At 41.6% G+C, this 18085-nt stretch overlaps 1 protein-coding gene across 2 annotated transcripts in view; it reads right to left on the minus strand.

Moving 5' to 3' along the window:
* Positions 1 to 559: 559 nt before the first annotated feature.
* LOC139382847 (protein turtle homolog B-like) overlaps positions 560 to 18085 on the minus strand; it is a 73799-nt gene continuing 56273 nt past the window's right edge. The window contains exons 13-20 of one of the 2 annotated variants that reach the window (XM_071127085.1): positions 13680 to 13855; positions 12854 to 13080; positions 12460 to 12544; positions 12077 to 12238; positions 11938 to 11983; positions 9075 to 10709; positions 5958 to 6088; positions 560 to 5717 (exon numbers count right to left, since the gene is read on the minus strand). In XM_071127085.1, coding sequence (XP_070983186.1) covers positions 5503 to 5717; positions 5958 to 6088; positions 9075 to 10709; positions 11938 to 11983; positions 12077 to 12238; positions 12460 to 12544; positions 12854 to 13080; positions 13680 to 13855 — 2677 coding nt within the window. In that variant the 3' untranslated portion in view covers positions 560 to 5502. Of the gene's footprint in view, positions 5718 to 5957; positions 6089 to 6430; positions 6965 to 7742; positions 7789 to 9074; positions 10710 to 11937; positions 11984 to 12076; positions 12239 to 12459; positions 12545 to 12853; positions 13081 to 13679; positions 13856 to 18085 lie in introns of those variants that run through there. The other variant, XM_071127086.1, reaches the window with a different exon arrangement.

The raw sequence follows: 18085 nt of genomic DNA on the forward strand, positions 1-18085 counted from the left end.
TATTCTGTGTATATGCAGACTCAAAAGGGATCATTTTTTGCAAAGCCAGAAAGGAATTTGAACATTACTGCAAAGGCCAATCATTCACTGTCGGTATCTCTCCACAGTTTGGTCATTGGGTGGTGGAGCTATCTTAACACTAGACTCATGACTGACCTTCCAGGTTTCACACAGTAGTTGAAAAATACTTTGTTATATACTATAAATGGAAATAATCCCACTTAGCAACTTGTGGAAGTGATTTCAATTTAACATAATCTTAATTTGATAGAGGCCTACAGTACCTTGTATGGTCAGACTTTTCTATAACTCACTATATACCAATTGTATGAACTGTATACATCCGACTAGATAGCCTCACGATAATATATATAAATACTCAAAATAAATACTTTTTCCTGACCTGATAAATTATCTAGCACCCAGTCATGGTGTCTGGCTCTCTTACACTCACACCTTGTGTCCAGTAGTTGAAACTACACCTCTGCAGTTCAGACAGAAGGTCAGACAGAAAATCCATTTTAGTTTGTTAATCCAAAAACGCAAACATATACATAAGCACGTTTTAGATTTTTATTATATCAAAATACAAAAATTTGAGAGGAAAATATTACATTGGACTAAGCGTTGGAAATGGACATATGATGGACATGAACAGCTGCTTTCCACCTCTCATGGACATGCCGTGGATCATCATAGAACATGCTGTATGTCTACGTCAAACCGCTCATGAGCCAATGTTACAAAAAATTTGCCAATGCCTTTTTTAATAAACCTATGCCACAGGTCATAAGCTTCTGTCACCTATCATCTAGAAGCCACTGGTGGTATCAGGGTTTATTCTGAAGAACAACGTTCCATGGCAGTTGAACATGAAGTGAGTAACATGTGATCCCAGGCAATATTGAATTCCCTGGACAACAGTGGCAAAAGAGAAAATCAACACAGACTAGTATTTTACATAAGGCTTTGGTACAGCACCATACAGTAGATGAGTTAATTGCTCACATAAAAGTTAAGTGGAAAATAATTCCTGATGTCAATCCAAAAGAACTGAATGATGAAGCTCCAAATTATCAGCAGGTTATCATTCTAAAACAGACAAAAAGTAAAAGGTATTTTATGTTTTTGCTTCGGAATATTTACATATGAACAGTCTGATATCAACCAATTGTTTCAGTTAAAAAGGCATATTGAAACAGATTATGCGCAGAAGACGTCAACATAAAATATAGAATGTAAACGTGTGATATACAGCACGCACACGGCTCAAAGGATGAAATATGCTATGACATGACTACATATTCTTCCTTTAACCACTACTGGCTTGAGGATGAGGAGCATTAGTAAAAACAGTCAAAGATGTAGCGCTTATTGTACAGTAATAATACATTCTATTTCCTCAGTGATGGTACACATGGAAAAACAGAGAACATAGAAAATACTACATATTCCAATTTCTGTCTGATCACAACCAGGTTGAAAGTTTATGACTGATTGCTGAATATGTTTTTTGTATTGTCTCTACATGCAAGATAAATATAGTTAAATCAAATTGGCTCTAAGTATAATCATACCAGCTCCTGCACTAAAAGCATTAGGGCAGAAAAACACAAAACAAAAGTCGATCTAACAGAACAGGATCTTAATTTGATCGCCCTGTTGCAGGAGAACTTTCCTTCAATGCAGGATATTTCAGACTTGTAGTGTATTTGAGGTTTAAAAAGGCTTCTGAAGTTTGTAATTTCCACTTTGATATTTCAGACTTTATTTTCTCTTTAAGAACATTTTTGCAACCCCTAAAAAATGTCCATTAAATATAATCGTTATAATAATTCACATTTTCTCTTGCTGGTTTATTTTCCTGCAGTAGCAAACTGGCTCAAATTAAGATCCTACATCTGTACCTCCAAAGTAGCCCTCTTACATACTATATGTTTTTTTTTAAGCAAAAGAGCCCGGAAGACTACATACATTAGTAAAATTCTACATGGAGAATGTGTCAGAAATACCTTTACCAAAACATACGAGAAGAATCAGCTTTACCAAAACATACGAGAAGAATCAGCTTAAATACAAACGCTGTTTGATGAATATTCTTATTGGCTATACTGTACAATACTGTCCCCCAATAGGAGACTTTGCGACAACAGTGGAGAGATATCACATAAGAAGGTTATGCCCCTGCAGTAGTGTGCTTGAAAACAGTGCTGTCAATCAAAAATAGTTTTGACCTGTAGGAAGTGTGTAGTGTAGAACAACCTTCTCATGCCCTGACCATAGGCTCAGATTCCCTCCCCTGTCTGCTGTTACATATTTAATACTGATCCAAAGTACTGATCAATAACTTCACACCAAGTAGGTTTCCCCATCTAATCTGGATATTATATCTCCCCTTCAACACAAGTACAACACTTTGGAGAGGGTACCCTGGAAGCACAGACAGAGGATGTAACAGAGACAGAAACTAACTATTGTTCCATTGCTACATTATTCTAAGTCTCTTTGATGTATTTTTTGAATGTCACCACACTATCTATTGCCACTATCTGATTCCACAATCAATACAATTTGCTCATTGCCAATCACACGAGTTTACTAATAGGACCTACAACGATGGAACTAGTTGAGTTAGTAAAACACAGAGGACTTCAAGAGATTAGGCCTCTGATCTACAGCACCACAGAGTTAAACATAGCACCAAGTCATAATGTTGAAAGCAACTACGTCCTAGTATCACGTATGTCATCTCTAGCTAATGTAAACACGACTTCGGTTGCAGCACATACAGTACCCCATAACTATGACATTGTTTGTGGCTCAATGAAAAATGTGGCCTCTCTTTTGTTTCTCATACTTGGGACATCTGAAGGCAAGTGATCATGAGTAAATCTACCTGTGTGCTCGTGAGAAAATAAACATTGTTTTCTGTTCCAGATAAGGTTTAGTCCAGCGACAACACGTTGATGCTTCTAAAGCTTTTCAAATTGGTATTCATTCACATACTATACAACAGAAGAAATACTACTGAACTTGTGCAGCCAACAGACCCAAATGACAATAACACATTTGTTCTGTGCTAACATTTACTTTTCCATAAATGTAAAACAATGTCTCCGAAAATATGACAAAAGAGGCACCTTAAGATGTTTTATAAATATTATCCACTTCATACCTTAAAGCAAATACTTTCATCACATCTAATATAATTTGCTTTAATTCTGTATCTAGAGTTTTGTCCTCAAGCAGAATTGACATGGACAGAAAATCTTTCTGTTTAGTTTCATCTTTACAAATACAGTACACACCATGTATACATTATAAATATAGATTTTCCTCATATCTTACATATAACCAATTCTTAGAATATGCATGTTGATGTATCAATTTCAAACAACTATTTCACTAATTCAAAAGAAAATATGTTGGAAAGTGAGTGAAGAGGTCAGATAAAGTTGTAGATTTGATCACTGAATTGTATTCTATAGTAAGCAGAGAGGGTATTAATTAACATACACTCAGAGAGTTGTTATGGCTAGTTCAACTCCTGAATTGCTATCCGTAGAGATAAAAGTGACTCCAAGTCAGACAAATGGGTTTAAAACATCAATGTCTTCCAGTGATTCATCTTGTCAGTGTGTAAGCGTAAAGCTCTCTCTAATAGGTCTAGTCTACAGGGTGAGAAGAAAATGGTAACAGTAACCATCAGTGTAAAGGAAAGCATTCTTCCTTGGCTAACCAGCTAGCACCTTGAGATAAATCAAATCAATCTATTGTGCCAACTAGCCAATTAAACCTAAACTTAATACCACCACATGTGAAAGGTCATCCATTGTACTGTGACATCAGGACATTCATTTCCTGTACAGCAAAACATACATTCATTATCGGTTAGTGTTAAAATGAATAAACATACAGAGAAATAGCTAGCAGGTAATATTATACCGTTGTTAGAGAGATAAACAGTCGAGTCGAGACAGCCACCCCACCTTGAGTTTCACCTTAGTTATTGTAACACAAATGTTGTCACTTGTCATCTAACAAGCCCATTGGTTAAAATCGCATAATAAATCAACAGCAATCAGATCTTTCAATACAGTATTAAGTATTACAGTTGTTTTGAAATATGAACATCAATGGCAAGTTTCACTTTCTGCATAATAACTACTTCTGTACCATTTACATTTAAATGTTGATTTAATTGTGATTTTTTTTTTTTATCTATGTTATAACATTACCACAATTTGAAACCTGAAATGAATAACACTTATCATAATCACTAATTGTTATTATAGGTCTGGTCTATTAGTAGAATATACACAGTCAAGATATTTTTTTTTATAAAAGAATCAGAGTAATGCACCTTCAGTACCACTTCCTCACAGCTAGGTGTCCTTGGCAGAAAAAGTTGAGTCAGCACCAGGTCAGACTGGATTTTATAATGAGTCCCAACAGAGAGAGAGAATGCGTGAAGGCGAAGGAAAAGGCAGTTAATTCACTTTTCAAAAACAAGAGAGAAAAGGCAAACAAGGCACCTAGAGATGTGCCATATTCCACAAGTGACTCGAGGTTTCCTCCATATTAATGAAAAACACTGTATAGACATCACATTTCCTCATCCCTTTTCTGTCCTCACCCTATCAAGTGTACATTTGGCCTCTTTTGAACACAAGGTTACTGTATGTCTTAGCAAGAAGAACATAGGCTCAACTTTACTGGATTTGATCACATGGTTAAAGGCTTTGAGCCAACATGCAAGAGAGTGAGGATATGTATTTTAGTGGTTTGAAATGTACCAATATCATATCACGCCTTGTATTGGATGATAATATTATTTTGGGATTAAGCTAAATATGCAGATTGGGATCGATATTAAATGCGGATCAAAATCAGATTTCAGGCCATAGCATCCATTTCATATGGGAAGTGTATGATACTATATAAATAATGCAAAATACGTACAGTATATACCACTAGAATTACAGCAATTCTACGCTTACTCTGAGGTATATTTTGTGATAAGAACCCTGTGTTAGATACTGACACTATTTGAATTGTAGGAAAGGTAGACCGAGGTCCTTGTTTAAGGAACGCACCAGGTTTTATAGTCCACGGCGTCACTGTAACACCTCAGATAGACTCCTCCTGACCAGTGACTTTTAAGGTGTTGTGAATTATTTAGATCAATGCACTTTCCTACAATAGAAGAGATTCTCCCCTTTACCATTATTTGATGTATTTACATTACAGATGTTTTATCTGGTGACCTCACTACATTATCCTCAGGGAGACACGGAAAACATCTTTATTTTGTTTCTAAATGATTAGGAAAACGCTAGAGACAGGTTATCCACTACCAAACGCTACATGGAATTAATCATATGATTATCAGCATCAGTGTATGGGAGTTATAGGGAGATCTAGGTTGGTGGGTCAATGTAGTTTCACGTCCCATGGCGTGGGCTGTCTGTGAGTGACAGCAGTGGACATACTGGTCAGTGGTCAGTGTAGGGTCCCGTAGTTGGGCCCGTCTGAGTCTGTACTGGCCAGGATGGCCGCCTGGTCCTCCTCAGAGCGTCTGCTGCGGCGCAGGAGGGAGGACAAAAAGAGATACGGGCTCTTCCTGTTCTGCCTTTTCCTCTTCCTGTGCAGGTAGAGATCTTCTCTGTGAGCCGGGGTAGTCTGGGATTGCTGCTGGGTCTGAGAGGGAGACACACCTAGTGAGGGAGAGGTAGTGTTATTGAGGATACAACACAGAAGCATTTCGTATGGCCCCTGACTTGTCTAAGTGCTGTAAAGCCAACAAGTATACATAGGCATGACAATGATTGGATTTGGCTTTACAGCACAAACGGATTTGGGACAAGGCTACAATGAACTCACTAAATGTTATTCTTATTGGTACTTCTAACAGTTGTGTGTCGGCCTGTGGCCTATTCTTTAGTTCAGAGACTGACCTGTTCTTCTCCTGGAAGTGGAGTTGTTATTGGTGTTGGCAGCCACTCTCTTGGCTTTAGTAATACAGTGGTGTAGCAGTGTTTGTAAGCTCTCAGACCCGGCAGGATCACAAGACGCACCTAGAGGTTCCCTAGAAAGAGGAGAAGACAGGCACAACACACATGCTTTACATTAACTCACCACCGGGGGGCGCTATCCTCTCAGTGATTAGTCAGATGGGGAGTCAGGAGGACATTGATTCCAAAAGGCTCTGTAATATTGAATCATAAATAAACTGATGATCTGTTGAGAAATTCATTGGCTTTAGATTGTGAGGAATTAATAAAGTACTATGGGACGAACTGTGTTAACTCTCAAAAAGATTATGAAGGAATATTTGTCACCTTCAGATACCCATAAAATGAAAATAATCTCTATACTGTATTTGTAATAGCAGTTTACATAAGAAAGGCTTCCGTTTCTATAGTTACTGAGTTGCTCCTCTTGCTCTACAGTGAGAATCCATGGCTTGTCTGTTTTGTTGAGTGGGGCAACAAAGAGGATTCTCATCTTTTGATAGAGCTACGGTATGTGGATTATTTTCATTCAATGAATGACATATCAATCAAAATCACCCTAATACTGAATATAGTTTAATGTGTTAAAGATGAGCAGTATCTATCATTGGCTAATTGTAAATCCGTGTTAAATTGAAGGACGTTGATGAGCTTTACACAGAAAGGTATCTGTTTTGAAAAATACTTTTACCTCATAATGAATACTCTTGTTTTCAGTCCATCATAGAAAGATGCAAGTAATGATACTAAGACCCAAAATAACCTCATGAACACCAAACATTTACGTTCAGGTTCATGAGATTTAATGTTTGTTGCAATTTAATGGATTGAATACACCTGCTTCAAAACCTAACTTGACGATATCTAAAGTCAAGTGATTCTGCCAAAACATATTGTTTCAAAAGGCATACTGTAGGAACACAAAGGTTTAGAGGTGTTGTCCATCATCACTGTAGAGAGAGAGAGATTGAGAGCCATTAGCAGAGAGGGGAGACAAATATGATAATTAAAGCATTCCTCGTTAGATAAATAGTAGATATTCATAATCACAAATACTGTGTGCAGGGGCCACAGTGAGTTAGCTACAGTACATTTCCAAAAAACATGAACACTGTACAGCACACTTTCATCAACATGAACACTGTGTACAGAGGCTTCACCATGCTGACGGGAGGAGATGGCAGGAAGAGGAAATGGCCGTTAAAGAACAGTCACATGACAGGAAGAGGAAATGGCCATTAAAAACAGTCACATGACAGAAACGAAAGCACTTAAGACGACGAATGTGACGAAGAATTTAGTCTTGAGAATTATTGTTATACGTTTGAGTCAAAAGAGAGATATTTAGAGAAGGCATGCATGGCATTTTGCACATGGAACAAAACTTTAAAGGGGAATACTCCAGTCTATCAGTAATCTGGGTCCTCTATTGATTCAAGGCTTTTTTGAGTGCAGGGAAACCGTGCCTGTATTTCAAATACTGCTTCACAGTCCAAAACAGCTCCTAATATTGCTCACCAGCCTAATCACTGTGCTCGACAGCAGGCATGTTGTGCCAAAGAACTGTAGGAAATGTAACCTGTATGTTAGCAGTTAGCATTACAGCTAGCAAACTTGAATCGAGTAAAGAGGCTCAACCCAAAGTCAGCGATTCCCCTTTAAAGGAGAGAGTGATTAGAGCCCTCCCCTGCTGACGCCTCCCCTCTCCGACATGGGTCCGACCCTTACCTATTGCGGCGTAGGGGACCGTCTCACAACAACGCTGCCCAGATAGCTGAGATCAATCAAAAACAGATGAGGTAAGACCCCTGAGCTCTCATACTGTACAAACCAGCAGCCCTACACTATACTTGCCCATTTGACCACGACACTGTAAAGGGGTGGAAAAAGAGCATGACCTCTTACGCTAACCTGGAAATCCCTGGGATTCAGAAAGGTAGGAGGTGGGTGTGAGGGGGAAGGGGGGAAGCATGTAGGTCTACAGACAAAAGGGGAGGATTATATGCGCCTCAGGTATATTGCTCTCTTGTATGTCTTCTATTGTCCTGCAGAGCATGTACTGTATGACTATGTGGGTGTAACAGTTAATAATTAGAAATGATCAAGTTGTCCAAATGGTCTCAGGTAAAAAAAAATATTAAAAACAGGTGTTTCGTCATAAATCTCAGATTTTCAAATGTTCAAATGTGTGAAGATAATTCCTGAAATAGAAGGCTTATGTGGGCAATAATGATGCTGAATATCATTAAAATAACTTTGCTATCTTGATCATTTCACATTTTGTTTGAGGGGTGGAAGGCACTCAAAGTGTAGGTCTCACTCAATCGCCATTTTTTTGTTTAGCTACAGTGTCATTACCACCAGTTAAAAATCAGTAGCAGTCAAGGAAAGCCTCTACTAAGATGTCATAGGTGGGCAATAATACAAGGAAATCCACTATATATGTAAGAATAAATATTACCTCACTACACTAGTATTCAGAGTTTTCAATCAATCAATCTGCCACCTGAAATCCTTTGTTGCAGATTGCATTTTAATGCAATTGTAACGTTTTACACATTCTAGGTTAGGCTTCCTGTCAACATTTTCTTTAGCACACAGTATTTTCCGTGAACTATGGCAGTTAAAAATCACATTTTCTTCTGAAAATGGGTCGCCATACAGAGAACAACACAAATATTTTATAAATAATAATTACAGAATTCAAAGATCAATATCAATCAGATGTGACTTGTTCTAGGGTTAAATTTCAAAATGTGTCATAAGGACACACTTTAAAAGTGAGTATGAATTGTATCATTTGCCTTGATTCAGAAGGGTATATTGCCAATTTTTTTTATTAATAACTTGTTTATGACTGATCAGATGTGTGCCAGATGCAAATACATGCTTTCTGCATATAAGCCTAAATATGCATTATTGGTATGCCAAAAGTAAAACATTACGTCATATTCTATAAACTGGGGATACATTAAGAATTGAGTGCCCAGGTTGGAGAAGTTTGTTATGTGCGTTAGTTAATGCGTTGCTGTCCCTGCCGGACCGGTGTAGGTCACCTACCCTGAGGCGGATATCTGGAGCTGGGAGGGCTCTGAGGGCAGCATCTCCTCCTCTGTCCTTCTCTGGGACGGCCACTGCCCGAACACATCCCTGCCCTCCAAAGGGGGAGAGGGGGACTGGGAGGGATAACTGGCTGCGGTGGAGGCATAGGACATGTGGGCACGGTAACTGGGGCTGGGCCTGCGGCTTCCCTGCTGGCCCTGGGTGGGTGAGGTGGCCAGGGAGGACCTTCGGGAGAAACTGACAGTGGCTTGGGGGTGCAGGGTGATCTCAGGCATCTCCAGAGAGTGGGATGTGCGGAGGATGCTGGGGCGGGGCGGGGGGCGGACTAGAATATCTGGAGAACCTGGCTGAGTGCTAAGAGGGCTCTGGGAGAGGGGGGAGAGGCGGGAGGGCTGGAGGACCAGCGGGGGCAGGGAGGGGTCTGTCCTACGCCCTGACCTCGGGCTGAGCCAGGACTGGGGGCTGCTGCTACGGGCTGTGCTTGGGCTCCCTTCACGGGCTGCCGGGTCAGGGTAAGGCAACACTGGTACACCCACACCATGGGACGTGTGTCTGAGCTGGCCGAGACTCTGGGCCTGTTGCATAGCTAAGTGCCTAGCTGGGGGGCCTGGGGGTCGGTCCCTGCTCTGTGGAGCCATTGGGACCTCCAGCTGCAGGAGCCGAGGGCTGGGGAGGTGCAGGCGGCTGGGGGGGAGAGAGTGGAGAGGGGGGTACGGTGGAGGATCGGGAAGGTCCTGGTGATGATGTAAGGGGTGGTGAGGTGGATAAATGAAGTGGGGCCCCTCCAGACCCAGGAAGGGGAACTCGTGAGGCTGCCAGCTGTCAGGTGAGCGAGGGGAGCGAGGGGGAGTACTGTGTGTATGTGGTAGGGAATGGCCAGAGGCAGTGTACTGATGATGGAGTTCCATCTCTTCCCTTTCCTCTGGGATGGAGGGATAGCCGTAGGGCCCCCCGTCAGCAGTGCCTGGTGGGGAGGATAGAGTGGAACTACGGGGACTGATGTCAGGCATGTAAAAAGGTGGGGGTATACCCGATTCCCCGCGGCTGCCTAGATACCCATAGAAAGGGACCTGTGGAAAATCCCTGTAGCGGGAGGCTGGGGCCTGCCCTGCAGCATGATGCCCACTGCCCTCCACAAAGCTCATACCTTCCATGGGCCTGTGGAGGCGGGGGCTGTAGTTGGGGGGCTGCGTGGACTCCAGACTGGAGGATGTTGGGGAGAGCTGTGGTCGGAGCGTGGCCATGATCGGGGGCAGGGGCCCGGGGTCAAAGTCATTCTCCTCGTCCGACTGCCGGAACTCAGGATACATGTCGGACTCCTCGGCGAATGGGAAGCCCTGGATGCGGCGGTGGGCTGATGGTGGGCTGGCCATGCTGAAACGACCATCGGGACCGCGGCTGATCAGCTCGATGGGGCTGGTGACCTCTGACTCGTGCTTGGACACGCTGTACTTCTTGCTGGCTATGGCACGCTTGGTTTTCTTGTAGAAGGAGAGCTCTTTGTCCTTGTCTCTCTGAGGGCTTGGCAGCCTCCTGACGTACAGGCCCGGGCCATGGGCCCCATCTGAGGACAGGGATTGGGGCCGCGAGGCGGGAGGGGAGCTCTCTGGACTGATCTTCCCAGAGGACAGCCTGTCAGACACAACCAACACAGAGGCAGACACTCAAACATGATGTCTTCATAATGAACCCCTTAAACAGCAGTTATTCATCAATAAACTGCCTACAGTAATTGTACACAGTAAAATAGCATGTTAATCACAGTAGGCATCACTACTATGTTAGACAGATAAAATCCAAAGCCATGGCACCATGTCAAAGCAAATACACCTGTTTAATTTGTATTCAACCTGATAGTATCCCGTGCATTCTGCTAGCATTGAAGCTAATGACTGTAGCCCCAGCGAAAGTATGAGAAAGGAACCGTTACCAAGCAGCCATGACAACCGTCTCATATAACTTTTTAAAAACCGAGGGCCATTTGTCTTGTTGGGAACATTTGCTGCGCCAAATGCTTTTATGTCATAAAAATAAAGCAGATGACATCCAACTAGCCCTTTTTTTTCTATTTGCCACACACCAGGAGCAGCATTGTAAACAACACAGTCAACTATAGAGTGCATATACACAGTACAGTGCATGCAGCTGAGCCAACGCAAACACAAATCCCTATACGGTGCATATAATGTATACTGTGCATGCGGTTAGGCCAGCAGAGCACTAAGTAAATCAAATCTATAAAATTCATTTATTATCCATGCAGCCAAGCCAGCATAGCGTAGTGCAGCACAACACACACTGTGGCATGGTGCAAGGAGCTAAGCACTCACAGGGAGCTGGCTGGTGGGGACATGTAGCTGCTCCTGGCTGGCGCGTCCCAGCAGGGCTCTACCCCGGGCAAGGGGGTGAGAGGAGGCCTGCGGTGGGAGACACACAAATGACATGGGCCACGGTCATTTGTCAACTAAGCCAAACCTCCACACAACACAGGAGGGACCATCACGGAGTCACAAGAGGACTAGACTTCACTATTCTGATATAAACAACTGGAACATGCATTATAATGCAAGTCAACACATCCAATTCCTTTTAACATAGACCTCTCTCCAAACCTTTGACATACACACAATATACATCCAAACCATACTCTTGTCCTAGCAAAGATACCCTGCCCTGACAGTTGGTCCTGAACAGGAGTGAAGTGAACAGAGGCCATAACAATAACTCTTAAGACAGGTAAAGAGGAGTTTATTGTTGCATCTAAATTCAATCCAGTGACTACTGCATTGTGAATCGGCATATGAGCTCAAAAGGTTGGCTCCTGTTTTTTAATCTCTCTGGGTTTGTTTTTAGTACTTACGGTGAGTCAATGCTTTTCCTGAAGTGTGTTACAGACAGGGGAGGGTCTTAGAAGAGACAAAACAGAGATTTAGAGATTACAACCAAGACCAGTGAATGGACAGTAGAAGTTAGACAGTTTAGATGAATTGGAGGCATACCTGGTTTGCGTTTGAGTTTTCGTCGGTGCTGTTTGTTGACGAAGCAGGCTGCTAGAGTACTGAAGAGCACCGCAGCCGCTAGAAAGCAGATGGTTGCCACGACGCCCGCTACCACGGGCCTCGCCAACCCCTCTTCAGTCACCTCCGTAGGGGGGAAGGGATCTGAAGCGGAAAAGGTACCCAGGGGTTCAGAAATGGGGGGTGGAAATGGACTTCAAATCATGAACTTCACCAATATCATGGAGGTAAATGGATTTAATGGAGTGACATATCAGCAGCATTTAAAAATATTCCATTCCATTGTAGTTATTTGGGAATATTATTTGAATATACTCTTAATCTAATTCTGAATTGTAGTGTAATATATTTGGTGTAACACTTACCTGTGCTGGACACTCCCACCACATTACTGCTGTCACTGATGAGGTCATCCATAACGGCCATGACTCTGAACTCATACCAGGACTCCTGCCAGGGACACAAGACAACACACTCCTCCACTGTCCATTCCACACACATAATACATCCACAGTCCAATTCCCCTCAGCATAACCCCTGTCTCAAAATAACGGTGTCATTACCCCAAAATAATAGCAATAACAGTTTGAGTATACATGAAGGTATACCTTAAATTATTTATATAGGATTTACAAGTCATTTGTAAAGTGTTCATTATTATCTTGTAGACAGCTGAGCCATGACACTAATTACACATTGGCAGTTGTCACTATAAACACACAGCATTGTTTATACATTTAGGTATTTACGATCCTTTACCTGGACTAGGTCCCTGGCCATCAGCTCAGTCTCAGCGGCAGGGATTAGATCGTCGAGGACCTCCCACCTCTCCCCGAGACGGAACTCCATGATGTAGCGGTCGACAGGCGAGGAGTGATTGGCTGGCGGGAGCCATGTGAGCAGGACGCCGTGCTGTGTGCGATTGGCTGTGAGGCACCGTGGTGGAGTAAGAAGCACCTGTGGTTCAGGGGTACTCAGGGGAGACACTAAGGGGACAAGAGAACAGACCAGTTTTGGAAGGAAGTTAAGCAATTCATATTATTCAAACAGCCATAACAAACCCATACATTCACATGTGATCAATCAGAGATAAACAGAAGATGGTGAGAGCAATTACAAACTGCATTCTAGAAGATAGCTCTAGAGAGCAGTAGTTTCAATGATATTGTGAGCATACAGAATCAAAATGACATGTCTGAAATGGACACACTGATGTGTAAACCTTTAAATACAAATATTTTATATTTCAAGTTAACTCTATAGCTTATGATATATGCCTTGTCTAAAAAAACATGCATTACAAATAGTAAAATCTAGGTATCTAAATCCACACATACACATGGATTTTGTATTGTAGATATGTGATAGTAGAGTAGTGGCCTGTGGGAACAGAAAAGTGTTATGAAATGTAATGTCATGTAACACTTTAAATTGTATATAACTGCCTTAATGTTGCTGGACCCCAGGAAGAGTAGCTGCTGCTTTGGCACGAACTAATGGGGGTCCTTAATAAATACAAAATACAAGTATAGGCATACAGTATCAGTCCAGTGTAGGCAGTTGTTCTGGCGCTGGTGCCACCTACCTACTGTGTTAACCGTCACAACCTCGCTGAAAGGGCCTGTGCCCAGCTTGTTCTGTGCCAGGACGCTGAACTGATACTCTGTCCTGGGCTCCAGCCCCGGCACCACCAGCCACGTCTGAGACCCCGACACCGGCATGGAGTGCCAGTCATGGGGGCCAAAATTCTCCTTTTTCAACCTTGGAGGACAGAAACACAGAGAGAGGTATCAATACTAGCTAACCTGCACCCCTCAGATAGCATATATGGTGTACATTAGATAGACAGTCTTATGTAGTGTGCCTCTGTCAAACTACACAGGCAATGGGCCACAGTGTTGCAATACAATACTGTTGCTAGGCTATATTTCACTCTGTTTAATGTCCTCTTCACATGCACGTCACCATCTCTGTAATCTAAACTAAAGGTAATTAGATCACTTTGACTCGTACATTTATAGTAACAGCTCTCTGTACAAAGTAATTCATTATGTAAATACACAAGAGATGTCTCCATGTATATGCAATGTTCCTCAAAGCACATGGTTTAATATTACTGTCAAAAAAATGTCCATTAAGGTGTCATCAGGCCATGACAGAGAGATGGATGAGAATGGCTGTTAATATTAGACTGCCAAAAGCACCACTTCTATCAGATTATTATTCACACGCAGCCACCATTCAACACAGTATGGCTCGTATGACTGCTGACATGTACATCAAATGATAATGCTGATTTTATGGCACCTCGTGGATGTTGCCTAATAGAATGTTACTGCAATGTCTTTCCATTACGCCTTTAATAAATGAATGAACACATTAATTATGCATCTTCTGTGATTTACTGTATGCCCAACTCTTCAACAATGCAAACAATGTAAATACAAATACTGAGTAACTGAGTGATATTACTGAAGGACTGAGTAATAAACCATTAGCATTGTGCTGTCAAAATAGTGTTGTAGTACCTGTCTGTTGATGATAGTATGTTTCCCCCTGTATACCATTCTATGCTTCCCCCTGGATACAGTTGTATGCTTCCCCCTGGATACGGTTGTATGCTTCCCCCTGGATACGGTTGTATGCTTCCCCCTGGATACCATTGTATGCTTCCCCCTGGATACCATTGTATGCTTCCCCCTGGATACAGTTGTATGCTTCCCCCTGGATACCGTTGTATGCTTCCCCCTGGATACCGTTGTATGCTTCCCCCTGGATACCATAATATGCTTCCCCCTGGATACCGTTGTATGCTTCCCCCTGGATACGGTTTTATGCTTCCCCCTGGATACCGTTGTATGCTTCCCTCTGGATACGGTTTTATGCTTCCCCCTGGATACCGTTGTATGCTTCCCCTTGGATACCGTTGTATGCTTCCCCCTGGATACTGTTATATGTTTCCCCCTGGATACCGTTGTAATAATTAAAGTAATTAAATTATCAATATTTCCTTATTGATAACTAGGGCTGTAGCGGTCACAACATTTTGTCAGTCGGTGATTGTCAAGCAAAGAACTGTCGGTCTCACGGTAATTGACCGATTATAATTAACATAGGCACATTTATTGACCGATTATAATTAACATAAGCACATTTAGCATCTCCTGGGTTCCACACATAGACTTTTTTTTAAATGGATGGTAGGCTAATAAATCCATGTAATTTAGCCTACACCTTCACAATAATTCCATGATTTATTTCAGAAGAACAGAATAGCATACTCAGTTGTCCTTATCTTGTTTGGGATAGGGGGCAGCATTTTCACTTTTGGATGAATAGCGTGCCCAGAGTGAACTGCCTCCTACTCAGTCCCAGATGCTAATATTTGTATATTATTAGTAGTATTGGATAGAAAACACTCTAAAGTTTCTAAAACTGTTTGAATGATGTCTGTGAGTATAACAGAACTCATATGGCAGGCAAAAACTTGAGAAAAAATCCAAACAGGAAGTGGGAAATCTGAGGTTTGTAATTTTTGAACTCAGCCCCTATCGAATTCACAGTGAGATATGGGTTATCTTGCACGTCCTAAGGCTTCCACTAGATGTCAACTGTCTTTAAAACGTTGTTTCAGGCTTCTCGTGTGAAGGGGGGCCGGATGGGAGCTGTTTGACTAAGGGGTCTGTCTACAGCCTCATTCTCAGTCACGTGCTTTCACTTGAGAGGTAGCTCTCGTTCCATTGCTTTTCTACAGACAATGGAATTCTCCGGTTGGAACATTATTGAACTTTTATGATAAAAACATCCTAAAGATTGATTATATACTTAGTTTGACAAGTTTCTTCGACCTGTAATATAACTTTTTGAACGTTTCATCCGAATGGACCAGATCGCGCTTTTGGATTAGTTTACCAAACGCTCTACCAAAAGAAGCTATTGGACATAAATGGACATAAATGATGGACATTATCGAACAAAACAAGCATTTATTGTGGAACTGTGATTCCTGGGAGTGCATTCTGATGAAGATCATCAAAGGTAAGTGAATTTTTATAATGCTATTTATGAATAATGTTGACTACCCAACATGGCGGATAATTCTCTGGCTGGTTTGGGCTCTGAGCGCCGTTCTCAGATTATGCTTTTTCATTACGATTACGTTTTTTTTAAAATCTGACACAGCGGTTGCATTAAGGAGAAGTGCATCTAAAGATTAATGTATAATAGTTGTATTTTCATCAACATTTATTAGGAGTATTTCTGTGAATTCATGTAGCTCTCTGCATGTTTTGGAACTACTGAACGTAACACGCCAATGTAAAATAAGATTTTTGGATATAAATATGAACTTTACCGAACAAAACATACATGCATTGTGTAACATGAAGTCCTATGAGTGTCATCTGATGAAGATCATCAAAGGTTAGTAATTAATTTTATCTCTATTTGTGCTTTTTGTGACTCCTCTCTTTGGCTGGAAAATGGCCAGGTTTTTCTGTGAGTTGGTGGTGACCTAACATAATTGTGTGTGGAGCATTCGCTGTAAAGCATTTTTTAAATCAGACACTGTGGCTGGATTAACGAGAATTGTATCTTTAAAATGGTGCCTAATACTTGTATGTTTGAGATATTTATGAGATTTCTGTTGATTTCTATTTGGCGCCCTGCAATTTCATTGGCTGTTGGCGAGGGGTTCCGCCAGTCCTAGTCAGGTTATGTTAGGTCCTGATGTGGCTATGCCAAATGGCTGTGGGCTACACTAGTTAATTTAGCAGACAAGATTTGCTTATAATTCTGTGGCATTATTTTATATGATTTTATAGTATGAAGAATAATCAATCAATCAAATGTATTTATAAAGCCAGAACCTAGGAAGAAACCTAGAGAGGAACCAGGCTATGAGAGGTGGCCAGTCCTCTTCTGGCTGTGCCGGGTGGAGATTATAACAGAACATGGCCAAGATGTTCAAATGTTTGGCGAGGTCAAATAATAATAATCACAGTGGTTGTCGAGGGTGCAACAGGTCAGCACCTCAGGAGTAAATGTCAGTTGGCTTTTCATAGCCAATCATTCAGAGTATCTCTACCGCTCCTGCTGTCTCTAGAGAGTTGAAAACAGAAGGTTTACAATACAATCAAACAAAGCTGAATAAATTATAAATATCGTCTCCAAACGATTTGGGGGAGTGCGCACATGCGGCTATTCTGTGTTGAGCAGTTAACAAATAAATAGGTTCTCCTATATGCTTAATTGAGAGTTATTAATGTAACTTTAGTTGTTCTACAAACGTTGGGCTATATGTTATGATTTGAATACATTGTAACGCTGGATGATGAGACTCTAATGATGATTTGAAAAAAGTAACTTGAAAGGCATGAGCTCTGCTTTGTTTTTTTTGTGCAGGCTGTACACACTCCAGTATTCTGTCATTCACAATTTGACAAGCACTTGATAATGCCTCGAATTTCACCACGGCATCCCCTTTCTGGCCGTCATGCACCCTAGAAAAATCCATGCCTTTTGCGGCCTGGAGTGCTGCGTTGTGCCCTTCTCCCTGAGTGTGCTGCGCAATCCGAAGCGCCTCTCACTCACACTGCTCTCTGTCAGTGATTGGGTCTGTCTTTCTGTTAAGACAGACACAACGGGGACGCAACTGCGTGCGTCCTTATCCAATTCCGAGGAGCATATTGAAGATATTGGATGAACTGTCCACATTTACTTTTCGTCAGCCAACAAGATGAGTAGGCCTAACGTACAGCAAAAGCACTGGCCTATGTCAATCTAAACTCAGCAAAAAAAGAAATGTCCTCTCACTGTCAACTGCTTTTATTTTCAGCAAACTTAACGTGTAAATATTTGTATGAACATAAGATTCAACAACTGAGACATAAATTGAACAAGTTTCACAGACATTTGACTACCAGAAATGGAATAATGTGTCCCTGAACAAAGGGGGGGTCAAAATCAAAAGTAACAGTCAGTATCTGGTGT

Source organism: Oncorhynchus clarkii, chromosome 24, assembly GCF_045791955.1.
Source record: "Oncorhynchus clarkii lewisi isolate Uvic-CL-2024 chromosome 24, UVic_Ocla_1.0, whole genome shotgun sequence".
Lineage (NCBI taxonomy): Eukaryota > Metazoa > Chordata > Actinopteri > Salmoniformes > Salmonidae > Oncorhynchus > Oncorhynchus clarkii.